Here is a 19,767-nt window from a genome sequence, read left to right on the forward strand (position 1 = left end):
ACTGTCAGAATTCTTAGAAAGAAACAGAGAGTCAGAGAAATAGAGAAAGAGAGGGCAGCTGTTGTATTGTGGAGAGGTCCACCTCTTCAATTTAACACATCAGATGGAGAAACATGCAGCTATCTGACAGTACACAGGTAAAACAAAGAATCAGAAGAATCAGAATCAGAATCAGAATGAGCTTTATTGCCAGGTATGTACACATACGAGGAATTTGTTTTCATGACAGAAGCTCCGCAGTACAACAGAATGACAGCGACAGAACATAAAACACATAATAAAAGAATAAAAAATACAAATAAGTAGAGAGTGAATAACAATATACAAATGACAATTGTATTATTATATTAGAATTATTTCTAAAGCAAGGGTGTAGAATAAAACTAGGGCTGCATGATTAATCGCATGTGATTGTGAATGAATCGCTTGTCATTTGTGCTGACAAGCTACGCAATACCGCGTCATAATCGCAGACGAATCACATGCGGTTATGAACGCGATATTGTGTAGCTTGTCAGCGAACTACGACTCTGTATATTAAGTGCCACTCCATTTGAAAGCAGGTGATGGACATTTACTGCTAATCACAGAACCGGCTTTACTGATGAGACACGCATGACAATCACATGCGATTAAATGTGCAGCCCTAAATAAAACTCATCTTTACTTTCAGCAACCCATGCTCTTTTCATTAAAATCTAAATATGTAAGTGAAGTATATAGTTTATGATTTCAAATTCAAATAAATTGCAAAGCAAAATGACTGTTTTCAAACAGGTTTACAGGTTTGATTCTTATACTTCTTATTGTATCCAAAACAAACCAGGCTCATTGGAAATCTGAATTAATTTCTGCAAGAAAAAAAAAAACGTACCTATACAGTAGCCTACACCGCAGTGTCCAGGAGATACACAAGAGGCAGTTCTTATTCACACAAATAATATGTAGGCAGTGTCACATATTTCCAATGAGACTGGGTTGGTCAAACAGCAGAAATAAATCAATAATTTAAAAAAAACAGTGTTGCATATTGGTTACTGGACAACAAAAATGTAATATATATAAACTAACTACAAAGTACTTAAACATAATTTTGTATTGCCTTTGATTAAAAAAAAAACATTAAGGAGACAACTAAATAAAATATATATGTTTTGCATAATAAGATGAAATATTTTATGGAACATTAAGATGATTTTCATGACTTTATTTTCATGACATTTCCCTGTAAGCATGTTTTATTTTTCATTTTGTGCTCTCATTATTCTCATTGGTGATTATCATTAAATTCTTGTTACTGTATTTCCTTTTTCTTCATTAGAGAAATATAAACAGTGACACATATGATTAAAAAGGCTTAAAAATGGATTTTGCTGTTATTTAACACACACACACAGACAAACGTTCCCAAGGCTGCATTCTGTACATAAATACCAACAACAAGGATTTGTCACGCTGTAAAGCTAACACTGAATGGGGTATTATGACCGGCCTCCGTCAGATTATTTATGAGTGGGACTGTAATTGAACACTGCAAATCCTACAGCTTTGAGTTATGGATGAACAGGAGAGGGCGTTTGCAAGTGTTCTCCATATGCTCCTATCTCTCTCACTTTACAAACTTTACAGATTCACACCAGCTTATTTACACAGTCAAACTAAATAAGCAGGGAATTCCAGAGTTACGGATGTGACATCTGTAGCCAAAATGGGAAATGTAACATCTCACAGAAAAGATCAATTGCCATTATACAATACTGAAGATAAATTCGGTAATGCATGTTTTGGTGTGGATGGTCATCTCAATTGCTGAGCTGAACGACCTGAGGCTTTGGAGGCTCCCTGACAGACTATGATGCTTTATGGAAGGGCACTGGCCTGGCCCATATCCAGCCCTGATTTATTCATCTTCCAAAAGCCCATTAGAAAATCTTTATAGTTTTGTTCAATTAGAATAACTTGTGCAATGAATGTAAAAAAAATAAACCTTTTTGGAAGTTAACTCTTTTTTTTCTTAACTTTTTTTTTTTTTTTTACTTAATCGTCAAGAAATCCGGAAGTAAAATGTGTAACAGGTTTCACAAAAAAAAATATTATGTAGCACAACTGTTTTCATAAAATATATAAAAATAGAAAAAAGGTTTTGTTTTTTGTTTTTTAATAAATCCTGCCTTGGTGAGCACACAATACTTTTTCAGATACATTCTTTAAAAATCTTACCAACCCCCAAATATTTGAACGATAGTGTGCATTGCTATAGGAAACAATTAAAATCCTATGAAACTACCAAACTTACTGAGACATCATGAGATATCCATTAAGCACGCACAACTGATCGAATTAACTCAAATCGCTTTATGGCCTTGAGGTTGCAATTTAAAATCTAGTTTGCATTCAACAATTCTGTCAAAGTGAAGGAGTGACGCTCATTTCATTTTGCTGTAATGAACTACACAAACTCTAAAGCACTTCTGGGACTCACGTTAAGCAGGAGCAGTATGAGATGTTAAATGTTTATCAGTTCAAACTGCATTCACAGTGTGTCAGACATTTGCATGAAATTGCGTCTGCTGAATACATTTATATATATAGTCTTTAGTCTATATGTTTAAGTGAAATGAATATATTCCTGAATATCACTATGCTCAACGAGACTTAAAGGTATGTTTTCATGGCTGGGACCCATCAGGTTTCATTCATCCAAAAATGAAATTGTTGTCATCATATACTCATAACATTCTTTTATCCATGAAACACAATGGGGAAAATATTAAAGAATGACTAGTGAATGAGGACTGGATGGTTCCAAAAACACAAAAGAAACCTAGAAATATCCTTAAACTAGTCCTTGTGTACAAACAGACCACAAGTTGTTGTTCACTGGTCTTCTGTCCAATGAGCTTATGGATCAATGAACACTGAATCAAACTTAAAGTGAGATAAACTCAAGAACGATTAGTATGATCTGAATGAATCATTCAGATGGGTTTTTTCTTTTAAACACACAACATGCATTTTGGAGCTTTACAGCTCCTGTCCTTATTCACAGTTGTATTGAAAATGTGCCCAAAATATCATTCATAAATTTCCCTTGTTTTGTGTTGCACAGAACAGGTTTGAAACAGTGCAATTAATAATGACAGGTTTTTTTATTGCTAGCTGAACTAAACCTTTTAGCTTTCAGCTCTAACCCGATCTGAAGTCTGTTACCGTCATAAAGCACACATGCAGCCATTCGTTTACCCTCTTTGACCGAATAAACAGCTTGTTCTTAAGAGCATCATGTCACATTCACATCTGTGCTCAATTAAAATCTCAATCACTCGTAATGGTGAGAGGCGTTCAGCTCCAAAAACAGAATACGGAGATCAGTGAGGTCAAAAATATCAAGAAGGAAGCAGTCTAAGACTATAGTGTATTACTGCTATATGACTCTGCAGTATATACCGCACACATTTATCAGCCCAAATACCAGTCTATCCCCACTGTGCAGAAAGCATTTCACAACTATCCCATTCTGAATAAAGACTATATGCATTTGGATCGATGGGAGGGTCCTGTCCAAAATCCACTCTCCTCTCCTTCTGCACCCCTCATCTCTTTAATTCTGTCCCTCTGACCTCTCTGCGTTCTGCCTGACTGACCCTCCTGATTTAATGACCTCGCACAGACGGGACACTCAGATAGAATGGGTGAGAAAGAGCGAGGGAGAGCGAATGGGAGCCAAAAACTAAAACAAGCGGAGTGGGATTCATTGCTGCGTACAGATCAGAATTCTCCCATTTTATCCCTCAGATTCATCTTTTATTTTTATCATCTGTCCGTCCTCTCTCCTGCAGCTTTAGTGTCACTGTATCTGCAATTCATTCCTCTCTCCTTCTCTGATACAGCCATTCATTTCAGCCTGCCACTCAAAATACCTGTCCCATCCTCAGCCTTCATTTCAAATGATCATTCCTCTCTCTCTCTCTCTCTCTCTCTCTCTCTCTTTTCCTGTGCTCGTTTTCAGAGTGGATTTGAAAGGAGTGACAGGCATGCCGAGTGAGAAAGCGTGGCAGAGGAGCCAGCAGATTCTATATCAAACAGAAACACTTGTGCATGCACACAAACACATCACCTCCGCCAAGCATTCATCATTTTTTGTTATTTCAACAAAGCTAATGTAACCAAAGTCCTGATGATGTCACTCTGATGTATAAACTGACATTCAGTCCTCACACCACATTCAGAGCAGCCATAATAGCTTCATAACACTTCTTCAAGTGCATGTATACAGTTTGTGTGTAAATTCTAATATAGATAGATAGATAGATAGATAGATAGATAGATAGATAGATAGATAGATAGATAGATAGATAGATAGATAGATAGATAGATAGATAGATAGATTTTTTTGCCCTAAAAAGCCCATAAAAAGGAATCTTATCCCTTGCATTTTGAGCTATGCTGTAAAAATTCAGCTCACAAGTATGGGAACAGAGCTCGAGCCTTCAATTTTAAAGTTGTTTCAATGTTCCCAACCCGATCAACAGTTGAGAGACAACTCCAAAAACTGGAGAACTTTCTTTGTAATCAATAAGTTCAGTGAGTTCACCAGAACTTGGGGCCAAAGACCAAAAAACGAACAAGCTTAAATGTACAGAGGCAGAGTTTTCAATCAATCTTAGCTTTAGCTCCAAGCAACTTCTAACTCTGTATGTCAATTAAGGTAAAATATGACAACTATGCCCACTTTAGAGGATGAAGGACAAACAAATAAGCAAACTGGAGTGGATCCCTCGCACTTATGCATGCACATGTGATCAAATCTGCTTTCCAGCTGGAAGTGCACTAGCATGCATGCATCACCATTACCTCCTGCCATCACATTATAAACTATTAATGTCACTAATGACATGCCAGCCATTCCTCTAACATCAGTGTCGCCATCAGTCATAATAACGCATTAAATGTGGTTATCAGCTGACACGCTGTTTTATTTGGTTCTTCAATAAGTTTCCGGGGGTGAAACCCCTCACGCGCTTCATGGCAACCCGCTGGTTCACGCTCATGAGCTCGCATGACACATGAATAAATAAAAGACACGCGCAGCAGGCGCTCACAGCGCTATCCGATACGCGCAACACTCGAGCAAAACTACAAACATTCAAAGGTTAAGAAAATAAACTACCCATCAAAAGCTAATAAAACATTGAAACATTTCAGACACACGACACAGAAACGGAACTGGCAACTAAAAGCATGTATTTAGATTAGTTGCATCACTGTTTAATTTTCTCGCATGTCTAGGTGATACTGAAGTAACGTTATCAATAAAAGTAGAGGTTGCGTAGACTTGCCAGCAGTTTATCGTAGTAAGTTAGAAATCTTACCTGCTGCTGCCTCCTCTTGATGAGTCCGGCACGAGCGTTCTTTACAACCGACCGACAGCGACCTACCGAGCGACCGCTGATCAGATGCTGAGAGAGGACTGGTGCTCCGCGCTCAGCCTCTCTCTCTCTCTCTCTCTCTCTCTCTCCCTCCCTCATCATCATCATCGTGTTGCGGTTTCAAGTTTAAAACAAGTTGAATGCTGCATGACTGAGCAGCATTGTCGGGTGTCATATATTGTCTGCAAATGAAGCTTGCTTTATTTTGCATCTCACTTCATTTAAACAGTATGCACATGAAACGATCATTCATCTTTTAGCACATTATAGATTTTTCTTTTTCTTTTTAGATTAATTAGCAATAATATAAAACATTCCGATGGTGCTTTGTAATAAAAAAGAACACACACGTTCATCATATATTTTGAAAATACTTACATGTATTTACATAAATATATTTATATTTCATATTATGTGTAGCCTATATATATTTAATAGGCCTATATAAACAACTTATTTTCTTAAATATATACATGCAATTGTTTTGTATACATACATAATAAATACACAGTAGCCTACATATATTATGTAAAAAAAAACTTTTAATTTGCATTCGATTAATCGCCATTATTGGTTAGATTTTTGCCAAGTCTGTGGAGGCTACACCTTATTTCATTCATGTTAATATATTGACATTATAACCATTGATTAATTTGTTAATCTAGTTTTAAAGGTGACTGAAATGGTGTTAGTAAACTGTAAAAACGTAAATACTTATATTTTTGACTTGGAAGTTCTCGAATAATTCGCACCATGATTGTAATGCAAGCTGGCACACTTCTGCACCCTTCTGTGATATATATAGACGGTTTCATCGGGCGCACGCGCCTGGACCTAAGTTAACTTCCGGTCTGTGTTGTGTATATCGGTCTGGCTGCGGTTTAACGCAGTTAAAGCCAAACTGATGAGTAGACTGAAGTTGGGCTCAGGTGGCTGTGCTGCGGGATGTGTTTCCCATACATTTATTTATTTTTGGAGACTCGCCACAATTTTAAAACTGATCGATTTTCAAAAAGGCTTCGTTAAATAAACATGAGTAACGTAACGTACTGCACGTTTAATAATAATAATTCCTTACATTTATGTTTAATTATCAAAACGAGGCATGGGTGTTTTTATATTGCTGTATTTCTGAAAGAAGACTTGCATGTTATATGCCTGATAAAGCAGCGTATGAGCGTACCAGCTCTGCTTTGTTTACAGCTGTTACTGGGGAAACCTCTATTTCTCGCGCTTTATGTCTATGCTTTAAAACATCTCCTGCTGGCAAATAATGAATTAGCATTTTCATTAAGTCCGCCTGATCCACACAGAAAATACATTTTGTTTGTTATCAAAAAATATCTACTCTAGAGGGACTTGGCTGTTGTTATTGATTCTATTTGGAGTCTACCGGAAGTTAAGTTAGGTCCACAAAAGCGCTCACGCGCATTAACGTTTGTTTATGTTGATGCCGTTGAAACCGTCTATATATACAGGGGCGGATCTACCGGGGTAGCCTTGCCATCCCAGTTGTTTTAAAGGTTATTGCCAAAGAATTAAAGGTTATGGCCAATTTGAAAATTTACAAGCGCAAATCTTTCGTGATTTGTGATCCCGCTCCGAACTCCCGAACTGATTCAAATTATTTGCGATCCCCAACGCAAACCCGCTACGAACTCCCGAACTGATTCAAATGATTAGCGAACCCGCTTCGAAATCTCGAAATTGATTCAAATGATCCGCGAAGCCGCTCCGAACTCCCGAACATACTCAAATGATTCGCGATCCCCATAACTAACTCAAATGATTCGCGATCCCGCTCCGAACTCTCGAATTGATTCAAATGATCCGCGAAGCTGCTCCGAACTCCCGAACTGATTCAAATGATTTGCGATCCCCAAACTGACTCAAATGATTCGCGATCCCGCTCCGAACTCTCGAATTGATTCAAATGATCCGCGAAGCTGCTCCGAACTCCCGAACTGATTCAAATGATTTGCGATCCCTGACTCAAATGATTCGCGAACCCGCTACGAAACTTCCGAACTGACTCAAATGATTCGCGATCCCCATAACTAACTCAAATGATTCGCGATCCCGCTCCGAACTCTCGAATTGATTCAAATGATCCGCGAAGCTGCTCCGAACTCCCGAACTGATTCAAATGATTTGCGATCCCCAAACTGACTCAAATGATTCGCGATCCCGCTCCGAACTCTCGAATTGATTCAAATGATCCGCGAAGCTGCTCCGAACTCCCGAACTGATTCAAATGATTTGCGATCCCCATTACTGACTCAAATGATTCGCGATCCCGCTCCGAACTCCCGAACTGACTCAATCTGCCTAGGGCACCAACTCCCAGAGGGGGCACTCCCTGTTGCTCAAAAAAAAAAAAAAACTTCCTCCATTCTCCAATCCGCGCTAGCGACCACTCGCACCTCATGTTTGCGGCTGAATGTTCATAATTGATTGATGAATCCAATCCAGCGAAGAGAAAAGAAAACTAAAAGTAAAAAAAAAAAACAGTCATGTAGACATTGTTGGTTAAAGCGTTGTAATTTAACTCCGAAGGCTACAGAGTGATATCTGAGAAAAGTGATCCATGTAAAGAAGAGTTATCAATAGCCTATATTTTACCGCACCGAACTGAAATCAGACTGCTTCAGACACATCTCTCCGGTAACGACTAATAACTGTAGGCCTCAGAGTTTGAGTGTGTTTGCTTGACACTTACTTCCCTCTGCTGGACAAGCTTCGAAATTAGTGGAAAAAATATGGGAAACAGAAAAAGACTTGAATCAAGTAACTTATGTGATATAACTTTATAGACCTGTATTTCAACTGCAGAAACAAAAGACAGCATTAAAAAAGATTAATTGCATCCAAAATACATATGTATCTGTGTTTATTTTTTATGTTTATATAAACACAAATAAAACATTTACATGTGTGTGTGTGTGTGTGTGTATATATATATAGGCTATGAATATTATCATATATTATATATATACATACGTTTATAAACATCAATTTTTTTCTAAAATATATACATTGTTTGTATACATAATAAATAGGCTATACACAGTACACACTCATATATTATATAAACAAAACTTGTATTTTGGATGCGATTAATAATTTGACAACATTAATACACACACACACACCTTATTTAAATTTTTATGCAACACTATTATACAACTTTAAACTATTGTAGAAGGAACGACTCCACTTCCTCTCACTGTTTTTTAAGTACAATGATATAACATATGTACTATTATGAAATTGTTACACAGAAGAAAAGAAAAGAAAAAGAAAAGAAAAGAAAAGAAAAGAAAAGAAAAGAAAAGAAAAGAAAAAGGACGTCTTCAACTCCTAGTTTATGTGTTGTGTTCAAAACACTAGAGGGCAGCAGCAGTCCATCATGAAAATAGATCTCTCTGCAGCTTCGCGATGAACCGGATAGTTTTGAAGAACTATGAATGTGCAGAATATAGCCGATGAAAAATATGTAATAGAAGGCACGATTATGCGAAAACGTCTGGTTGACTTTACATTTTCTGGCTTAAGTGGCGACTCACCAAATAAATAAATACGAAAACATTACATATTAATTTGAGTTGAAATTGTTTTAGAATTGAACCGTTATCCTATAGCTAACGCTCACAAAAGAAATAGCTACGGTGTATTTTAGTATTTTCGACACACCAATAAGACACTGCACCAGTAATAATGTTAATAGGCTACTGTATAAAAGTTTTCAGAAGGCCATACAGTCTATAACTGAGACGCACACACACACACGAAGGCACCAGTTGCGTTTGTAAGGACAAATCAATCACTCCCAGTCCTGGATGCTTTATAACTGGATGAGGTGGATATTACAACCCACTGCTGGAAACAAAACAATTTCACTGCAGCTTGTGAACGATTCTGAACGGAAGGTACTGTTTATATCCATAACATGTTTTTGAAAACATATCAAAGTATGCGCCAGTAATAAAAGGCTATTGACCATCCCCACCGAAAAAAACTAACCATGCCTGACCAGATAAAAAAAAAAAAAAGTGATCAAAACCCATATACAACCACCCAACTTGACCAAGCCAGTTGAAGTTAACCTAGTTGAAGTTATTTTCGCCATCAAGGCGGTCTGAGACGAAAAAGTGCAAACGCAATACTAGAAACGCTTCCTGTTGCAAGAAAGTGAAGCTCAGCTTTGGAAAAAAAAAACTCTGCGTGCTGCTTCTTTTCCGCTGCGCTGCTGCTGCATCCAGCTGTTTTTAAACGCTAAAAGAACATAGAACGCGCGTTCTGTGCGTGTTTGTGGACTGCCCAGACATCACAGGCTTTGGACCACGCCTGTCCTAGAAGGAGGAGTGGGTTAAGGCGTAAGCGTAGAATTTTTTTCACTGTCACACTTTACAGCTGCAAAGTAGCACAGGGCAAAAAAAGTTCGAAAATGTCCGGCGTGGCATCCACACTCGCCAAGAAGAGAGCCGAGGCGGCCGCTGGCTTCGGGACGAACGCAAATGCGGTGAAGTACCTGAACCAGAACTTTGAGAGTCTGAGAAGTGAGTGTCTGAGCCGTGGCCAGCTGTTCTGCGATGCAACCTTCCCAGCCGCTCCCGAGTCTCTGGGCTTCAACGAACTCGGGCCACGATCGCCAAAAACCAGAGGCGTTGTGTGGAAAAGACCTGGGGTGAGTTCCTGAGAAAGCAACATAAATGTAGTTTTGCCAAAATAATGTATCATGTAACTGAATTCTATCTGTCTATCTATCTATCTGTGGCATGAAACATTAATTTCTTAGTAATGACTCATCACTTGAAAATGTTAATGGCAAACAGGCAACAACAGAAAAAATCTTCATGTCAGTGATTTTTACCATTTCTGCAGGAACTGACCTCCAGTCCGGAGTTTATTGTTGGAGGGGCTACAAGAACAGATATTTGCCAAGGAGGTTTGGGTAAGTAAAAGCCGCCTGTGGTATGTGCAGTTCTAACAGATTTAAGAGTCCACAAGATGTCCATTATGTGAAATGACAAAAGCACGTGAGATTGACCAAATATGTCTTGCATTTTATGAAGCTCTCTTGGAATCGTTCTTATTCTTTTTAACTTTATTGGGAAATCCCCTCTAAACAAGTGGAAAAATTTTATGAAGCACACCCAATGTCTTTGAGTATTATGTTCCCCTTTAATAAGCAAGTTTGCACGCTCTCATAATGCTGTGTAATTGTTACTACTAAAGGAGACCCAGTAGTTAGTTTCTCACACATCAGAGAAGCTTTGTGCATATTTTGGGAAAAATACTAGCCACTGCTGTTTTCAGCTCGTGTGTTTGTTTTACATGTAATGCATCTGTTGAGCCTGATGGAGAAATCCCCATGAAGTGGGGTGTGATATGCACCATTGCACAACACAGAGAATGATTCATGTAACCCCTTGCTCAAAAGTATGCTTAGTATATTAAAATCTTACTCTGTGTTAACATTTTGTTGACTTTTTTTTTTTTTGTAGATTTTACTCTGTTACTTATTTTTGTGTACTTGCTTCCGTATTCATTTTTTTAACAAAACATTATTTTGTATTTATTTATTTAAGTTAAGGTTTTATTATTTTTTATTTAATATATTTTTTTATTTAGTCAGTTTGATGTCTCTTCATGTGCATAGATTTAATTTCAATCATGCAATATTTGTAGCCTCGCTAAACACTCCAAAGAGGTATAAATTATTGCATGAAATTAAATTAAATGTATTCTCAGTTCAACTTCATTCTTTTATAATCGGAAATAGTGCTAGAAGAGTTATGATACTGGTGGAGGAAACCACAATATATCAAGCCAGCCTGTTACTATAGTAACACTTTCAGTGTTGTTGCACATCATAGTATGATCAGGAACAAATTGTCATAGCTGTATGAAAGATGAAAGGTGAATCATCCAACTGAAAAGGAAACATTTTTTTAGCTTGTTCTGGAGACTGATCAGCTGACATGTTGTGGAAGAAAAGTTTTCTTTGTAAAGATCGTGGAATGCAAAGGATTTTGGGGGCAGGACAAACAGTGAAGGCCTACAAACAAACCGCTAGAGGATTGAATCTCAGTATTTGCAACTGAGAATGTCGAAAATTGTCTTAAAGGGATAGTTCACCACAAACACGAAATTCATATCTCTGCTTTGGTAAAATATCAAAGTAAATCTGTTCAAATGTATCAAATTTCCACAACCACAAGAGTTTCCTTTCTGCAGGTGATTGCTGGCTCCTAGCAGCCATTGCTTCCCTAACCCTCAATGAAGAGGTTTTGGCTCGTGTGGTTCCATCCAACCAGGGCTTTGGGCAAGACTATGCTGGAATTTTCCACTTTCAGGTAAACAAAGTAGATATGAAAGTTATGTTGCACTTGGACAGCTTGTGAAGAGAAAAATGTTGAACAATCGGGGTGTTTGCAGAGAGATAATGTTTTAAGGAATGAAGCCTTGCTAGGAGGTTGATTGGGAGTTGTTCTAGCTGTTTTCTAGGAAGTTCGACAGATAAAGATTAAATAAATGTTATCCCTTTTTAACCAGAGAGTCACAATGGCTTGATTTTATGGCTCATGGTGGAATGTTTTTGCCAGGACAGGAAGTCAAACTGATCAATAGACGGACAGCATTAATCCCTGAGGAAGTGCAGGCCCTGCTCAGTTCCTCTATGAGCTCAGCCTTACTGTATTTTTAAATCCTACATTTTGCTATGCGTCTGATATTTAAGCATTTAAAGGGGTCATGTGATGCTGCTAAAAAACACATTATTTTCATTCTTATTACATTATTATTGTTTCTCCTCTATGCCCCGCCTTCTGAATTGCTTAGTTTTTTTACAAAGCTCATCAGTCTGAAAAGTGAGGTGTATTCTGATTGGCCAGCTATCAAGTGCGTTGTGATTGCCCAAATATTTCAAGCATCTGACTGAAATGTTACGCCCTCTAAAATGTACTTTTATGGCGTGTCCTGGTCAGAACACCGGCATGACAGGAAAAAAAAGAATAAAACCCATTACAAATGAGGCAGTTGTTGTATCTAATGTCTTTTTATGCATTGCGTTGCATTGCATATCGCACCTGTAAACAAAAAACCATGTCTGCACCTGGGATCAGAGAAACGAAAAACAACAAGCGCTACTCTACACTACTCAAAATTAGCATTTGAATCATCAGTAGCAAATCCTTTACAAATGTGAATCTACTTAATACCGTGAGTCAGAAGCGCCAGGCTGTCACAAATTGAAACACACAGCGTCTTAAAATAGAGAAAACCCTTTTTACGTGAACCTTTGGGTGGCATTATGCAAATTTTCCCACATAGTGAAGTAGACATGTGGGGGCATGTTAGAACGAGATGTTTTAGGAGGGCGTGGACGAATCTTAACTTTTATAAAGAATATATCTTTGGAATTGAGTCTTTAGTCTTTGCAACTTTACATTTATTCTTTGTGCACCAAGAGCTTGTAAACACTCCAGAGAGAAAGGAAAAATTGAAATTATATCATTTCCAGATGACCGGTGAAGATGCTGCACAATCATGTGTTTATGTGGCTGTATTCTAAGTCTCATCTGCTGAGTCCTCCCTAATTTAAGTACATTTGTTTTGATGGTTGCAGTTGTGGCAGTATGGGGAATGGGTGGATGTGGTGGTGGATGATCGATTGCCCACTCGAGATGGAGAACTGCTGTTTGTTCATTCCGCCACAGGCTCAGAGTTCTGGAGCGCCCTGCTGGAGAAGGCCTATGCTAAGTGAGTCATATAACATCCCCTTTTGTTGAGCTTGGGATGTGTTTGTCTTGCATCTTAACAACCACAATTGCTGTCTAGCTTACATTTTAAAAGTAGTCTATAAAATTAAAATTATTCATGAATAAAAATTAATTCAATTGAAATTATAAAAATTAATTCAATTGAAATTATTAAAATAAGTTTTGAGACATTTTTTTTATGTTTTTGAGTGAAGTCTAATGCATTTATTTGATCAAAAATACAGTAAAAAACAATAATTTTTGAACATAATATTACAAGTTAAAATGAGTGTTATATGTTTTTATATACAAAAACGAAAAAAGAAATGTATTCCTGTGATGGCAAAGGTAAGTTCTTTTTATGGTTCTTATAATATTATATTGTGAATTTATAGCAAATATAAATTGTCCAAAATGGTACAATTTGTGATGAGGAAAATCTATCTATCTATCTATCTATCTATCTATCTATCTATCTATCTATCTATCTATCTATCTATCTATCTATCTATCTATCTATCTATCTATCTATCTAGATCTATTTGTTTATTTACTTACTTTTTATTGCTGATTCTTTTGCCTTTAATCCTATGTGTGTATATGTGTGTGTGTGTGTGTGTGTGTGTGTTATGTCTTTGCAGTGTAATCACTAATAAGTCATGCACAATCAGCACACAAATGTTGCCCTTGGGTCATTTTTAGTAACTTCATTGATAAAATACTTGTTTAAGAGACAATACTTGGTAGTCTGTGTATCTCTTTTCGCACACTTTCCCTCTGAGTGACACCGTTCTCTCGTTCAGAGTGAATGGATGTTATGAAGCTCTGTCTGGAGGTTCTACCACAGAAGGCTTTGAGGATTTCACCGGTGGGATCGCAGAAATGTACGAGTTGAAAAGCGCCCCATCCAACATGTTCCAAATCATCCGGAAGGCCCTGGAATCTGGAGCTCTGTTGGGATGCTCCATAGATGTATGAGCTCTTTAGCACACATACAGACGCCCAAAAAAGGAAAATCCCTTCAGAGAATATGCAGTAAAATAATGCTCATTTTATACAGATCACCAGTGCCGCAGACTCAGAGGCCATCACTAATCAAAAGCTTGTGAAAGGACATGCCTACTCTCTAACTGGAGCAATTGAGGTTAGTCATCTAAATGTCTTACATTTTCTTGGCTCCTTTGGCATTACTGTTCAGATAATGCCTTGGATTAGACTAAGTTCAAATGTTTTCCTGTGCATTTGCCTTGGTTAAAGGAGACTTACACTGAAAGTAGCATTTAATGTGTTAACATTTATATCTATAATCTATCCATGCTCTTGTCAGGTTAATTATCGAGGCCGAAAGGAGAAGCTGGTTAGAGTTCGTAATCCTTGGGGTCAGGTGGAATGGACGGGGGCCTGGAGTGACAAGTGAGACCCAAAATTTTTTAACAATACTCATTTATTAAGATTTACATTTTGCAGTTTCATAAGCTTGTAATGACGTTGTTGTAGTGCTCTACACTATAATATAGCCTGACCTTATTGCTTAATTATATCTGTGTATTTTAGCTCTTCTGAATGGAATGCCGTCGATCCGTCTGAACGTGAGAACTTGAAGTCAGAAGATGGAGAGTTCTGGTAAAATTCAGTGAAAAAACATATAACTGCATCACTGAAACTCTTCTTGGCAAAGTTATTCACTACCTGTTTGCTCTTGTGTAGGATGTCATTCTCAGAATTTGTGAAGCAGTATTCCCGCCTAGAGATCTGCACTCTGACCCCAGACACGCTGACATCTGACTCCGTCAAACATTGGAGTACATGTAAATTCGATGGCACCTGGAGACGAGGCTCTACGGCCGGTGGATGCAGGAACCACCCATGTAAGCATGTTTATACTTCTGTGCATCTGCTCAAGTTTGACATGAGTTTAGAGAGGGACTATCTATCGGTACATTTACATTCACTCATTTAGCAGACACTTTTATCCGAAGCGACTTACAAAGGTCAAAATCAACAAAAGAGCAACAATATGCAACTGCTATGACTAGTCTCAGTTAGCATAACGCAGTTCACTTGGCAAGTTTTTTTTTAATTATATAATAAATAGAAATAAATATAATATAATTGATAACAATAATAATGATATAATATAATACTATATATTATAGATTAATTTATATATATATATATGGAATGAAACAAACAAAAAAATTCAATTCTAGTTTCAGTAGCAATGTAAACTTTAGTTTTGCACCACATAAAATAAATTACATTTTAATATATATTCAAATAGAAAAGTGTTATTTTAAATAGTTTAAATTGGTTTTACTATATTTAATATATAAATATTCGTGTTTTTAGTGTAATTTAGATTTTATTGTATTTTTTAACATAAGAGACAAACATTTAATGTTTAATTTCAAAAAACATTTTAAAAAAAAACTTTTTTTACAGTAGCATATGGGGAATCCGTGTGAAATATGCGACCTAGGACACTGTAACATGTCATTTGTCTTCCATAGACACCTTCTGGATGAATCCTCAGTTTAAGATCAAATTGGATGAGGAAGATGATGATCCTGATGATGATGAAGTGGGCTGCAGTGTGCTGATTGGCTTGATTCAGAAGAACCGACGTAAGCTGAGGAAGTCTGGAGAGGACATGCACACCATCGGCTACGCCATCTACGAGGTGGGGTTGATGAGATACCAGTATTTCATTTATCTTTGGTTGTAAATGTATTGACATAACCTGTGAAGGGTGTTGCTTATACAAATATTCTTTTTTTTTTTCATTCTAGGTTCCTCCTCAGGTGAGCACAATGGAATGACTTGAAAATGATTTCTGAAAATTGACATGTGGAGAATTAACATAAATTGTAATAACGAAGCATTTGAAACATATTTAGCTAAAAATACTAGTCAATAAAATCAACAGTGAAACAGTTCAAAACCACCTAGCCACTGCCTGGAAACCACCTGTAAAACCCTAGTAGTGCTGACTTTTCCTCCAGCGAACACCACTCACATTGTTTTTTTTCAGAAAATGTAAAAATCTAGCTTATTCTTCCTCTGGTTCTTGATCACCTCATTGCAGTTCCATGGACAAAAGGACGTTCACCTGGATAAGAATTATTTCCTGAGCCACGCTCAGAAAGCTCGATCTGAGACCTTCATCAACCTTAGAGAAGTCAGCACCCGCTTCAAACTTCCTCCTGGAGAATATCTCATCGTCCCTTCCACATTCGAACCGCACAAGAATGGAGACTTCTGTGTGCGTGTGTTCTCCGAGAAGCAGTCTGAGATGCAGTAAGGACTGAAAACTTTCAATAAGCCCTTGATAAGACCATGTTCAAGTTACTTGTAATGTCTTCGGTATATGATCAACCAAAGCCCTCTTTATTACTAGTGGTCTTAAGAAACCTGTCAAGAAATTTAGTTAGTTTTTTTTATTATTTTATAATTCTGTGGTCAGAAAGAAATTATCCCCAATCTGTTTATTTCCTTATTTATGCAAATTATTTCCTGTATATAATGTTTATATTATTTAAAGAAAATGGTTGCTGTGAAATTTCTGTCTGTATGTGATAGAGTCTGTGTCTCTTATTTCTTCTAGACAATGTGATGACCCTATAGAGGCCAACATAGAAGATGTAAGTCTCTCTTGAAATGCTACCTTTGACTTTATTAATGTGAATATCATCAAGAAACCTCTTTTCTGACTCCTCAGGAGACTGTGTCTGAAGATGAGGTTGATGCTGGCTTTAGGGGACTGTTTACTAAACTTGCAGGAGATGTGAGTTATTTTAGCCCTTGCATAATGTTAATGAATTACCTTGAAAAACATGTTAGACCTCATTAAACATAAAACATTAATAATGTTTGCTCTTGCCTCAAGGACATGGAGATCTCTGCCACTGAACTGAGAACAATTTTCAACAAAATAGTCTCAAAAAGCAAGTCTTGTCTTTATACATGAATATTTATTTAAAAGATCTTATTCATAAAGATGCTTGGTAAACAATTTGTCTTCTCCGTACAGGAACGGATATTAAGACAGATGGTTTCAGTTTGGACACATGTAGGGTCATGGTGAACCTCATGGATGTATCCTTTACAGACAGTCCAACAGGCAGTTGTTTAAGATGTCCAAAGATACATTTCTGTTAAATTTCATACGTCATAAGCAGTTTGACTTAACTCTGTTGCAGGAAAGTGGCAATGGTAAACTAGGGTTAGCTGAGTTTGCCACTCTTTGGAAGAAAATTCAAAAGTATCTGGTAAGTTTGTGGCATAGAAAGTCAAAAATGCTACTTACAAACCTTGTCTCGGGATAAAATCCTTGTGTTTTTAGGTCATTTATAAGAAGAATGACATGGATGGGTCCGGCTGTATGAGTACACCAGAGATGCGAATGGCTTTAAAGGAAACCGGTACGCTGAATCTTTGACCTTCAGTTGAACGTTTTGTTTTAAAAGGAGTTTTTAGTGAAGGAGCGGCAAGTGAACTTGATTTCTTTGTAATGGTTGCACAGGGTTCTCTCTGAATGACTGCATTCATCAGAGTCTGGCTGCACGCTATGGAGATGCAGACATGAAGATCGACTTTGATAACTTTGTGTCCTGTGTGATGCGCCTGGAGATGATGTTCAGTAAGAACAGTTCATTTTTTCTCAATGGTTGAAAATTTAGGATTCAATGATGTTTAATTAAAAATTTTTGTAAATGTATGGGTATGAAGAATATGAGGTTTGCTGACCGGATTGTTGATCACTTAATTACATACTTTCTGAATTGTCTCAATTTACACTTTTTTGAACTTTTAATGAATATTTAAAAATGTCTTTCAATGACATTGCAATGCACGTTTTCTTACATACAGTACTATATAATATGATTTAATTTATTTCTGGTGTACATATCAATTTTTCTTTACATTTTTATATCAATTAAAAGCAAATTCTTCTTTTCTAACTTTTGTAGAAGTGTTCAGAAGGATTGACGTAGACAACAGTGGGTTCATTGAGTTGGACTTCTTCCAGGTATTGAATGTCTTGCAGTCTAATAGTGTGCCTTAATGTTTAACCATTTTGTGTCCAAGTGTTTTAAATGGTTCTTTTTCTTTCTTTCAGTGGCTGACGTTTGCTATGATTTAAAGGCCCAGAGGATTATTATGAATAGGATTTTTATTGTGCTAGTTAACTTACACAGAAGACCATCATAAATTGGTCATAAATGCTTCATTAGTATAGTGGACATCCTAGAATTTGTAAATGTGTTAATTGTACTTTGCTTCAAAGATACGAGCACAGTTGCCTGTTGTTTCATTCTTAATGCACTTTCCTCTTACTGCAGTGCTTGCAAGGCATACTTGTTTTGATTTTTTGCTGCTCCAAATTGTGTGGCTCGTTGATGACAATTGTGCAATTACTTTAATGATCGGACTTATTTTTTTTACCTGGTCATATAGAGTTAAATAGCAATCAAAGTAACACATCCACCTTTTTATTCCTGTAAGAGTGGCACAACGATTTGTAAATTCTATGGGTTTAGCTTCCAGTCTCATCCGCATCCAGCTATTTTTAGCTGTACAAAACAGCTTGTTTTGCTGGTGTGTCTTACCATATAATGTAACGTATTATCTTTATTATTTGCACACTGGTTTATAATGCAAACAGTTTTACTGTTTACTGCACGTTGTTATTCTTCTCGTTATTTCCCTATAGCGGCTAATGAACCGGAAGTCTTGCCCATTGGCGTACTTCCGCACTGAAAAATAAGGTGGATAGGGACCAGATTATCAAATCAAACTTTTGGCCAGTAAGCAACCACATAGCAATGCTCTGGCAATTAATCTAGCATCTTGGTTTTGTGAGCAAGCACCACTCACATTTTTTATATATAATGTGAGTAAAATTACATTCCTGATGAGATCGCTTGACAAAGTAAGATTTTCTGCTTTCATGTTGTTGTGTTTTCTATTGAAGTTTGAATGGGATATATTGTAGGAATTGTCGCCACATTATAACAGCAGAGAAGTATGATTTGTTATTGCTAATCAGTGGAGTTGAGCCACAAAACTGTCTTTTTGCTTCATTGCACAGAATCCATTTAAACTTTTTTGCCAGTTGTCGATTTGTTGTTGTTTTTTGTTTGTTTTATGCTTTTTTAATGAAATGTAATATTTCAAGCCTAAAACCAAGTTTACTTTTCTTTGCTGTCTTGCAAGCACTGGTATTCTTTGTGTAAATTCATCTCTAGTTTTTACTGTAAACCATTTGAAATTTATAAATGCCTAAAATATACAGCCTTGTTGCTGTAGAGAAACAAATAAAATCCTTTATTATCTGTAACATTATTTCCAGTGTTCACGTTATTCATTGGGTTTCAAGGATGTCGACCTTTAAGGAGAATTTCTGTCAGTAATTTTAACTGTCTATCTATTTTTTTTATTATTTTTTTTTTTTGGCGACTCTTGCATCATCAGCCTGTACCATCATATATAAATTAATTTTAAACACATAATCATGAAGCAATCTACGCTAAAACGATAAATAATGACTATTTGTCGCTGTACAGAAATATTAT

The 19,767-nt window shown here is 36.9% G+C and overlaps 1 protein-coding gene across 1 annotated transcript; it reads left to right on the forward strand.

Annotated features, from left to right (window-relative positions):
• The first annotated feature begins 9,619 nt into the window (after nt 1-9,619).
• LOC113092354 (calpain-2 catalytic subunit-like) lies at nt 9,620-19,537 on the forward strand. The gene is made up of 21 exons (XM_026257940.1): nt 9,620-10,116; nt 10,314-10,383; nt 11,670-11,788; nt 13,060-13,193; nt 13,996-14,164; nt 14,253-14,336; nt 14,520-14,605; nt 14,747-14,815; nt 14,900-15,060; nt 15,703-15,872; nt 15,982-15,993; nt 16,278-16,489; nt 16,797-16,833; nt 16,911-16,976; nt 17,079-17,136; nt 17,223-17,287; nt 17,392-17,460; nt 17,535-17,613; nt 17,715-17,831; nt 18,163-18,221; nt 18,312-19,537. Exons 1-21 carry the CDS (start codon nt 9,877-9,879, stop codon nt 18,333-18,335), a joined length of 2,100 nt encoding a protein of 699 aa, XP_026113725.1. The 5' UTR covers nt 9,620-9,876; the 3' UTR covers nt 18,336-19,537.
• Nucleotides 19,538-19,767: the final 230 nt, after the last annotated feature.

The sequence above is a fragment of the Carassius auratus genome, unplaced genomic scaffold, assembly GCF_003368295.1.
Source record: "Carassius auratus strain Wakin unplaced genomic scaffold, ASM336829v1 scaf_tig00214573, whole genome shotgun sequence".
Lineage (NCBI taxonomy): Eukaryota > Metazoa > Chordata > Actinopteri > Cypriniformes > Cyprinidae > Carassius > Carassius auratus.

What these genes read in the sequence shown, in the direction of transcription:
- LOC113092354 (XM_026257940.1), top strand. Translation starts at nt 9,877, where the DNA reads ATGTCCGGCGTGGCATCCACACTCGCCAAGAAGAGAGCCGAGGCGGCC. An exon ending in TTACTAAACTTGCAGGAGAT is followed by an intron (nt 16,977 to 17,078) that starts GTGAGTTATTTT and finishes TCTTGCCTCAAG; the next exon opens with GACATGGAGATCTCTGCCAC. An exon ending in TCATGGTGAACCTCATGGAT is followed by an intron (nt 17,288 to 17,391) that starts GTATCCTTTACA and finishes ACTCTGTTGCAG; the next exon opens with GAAAGTGGCAATGGTAAACT.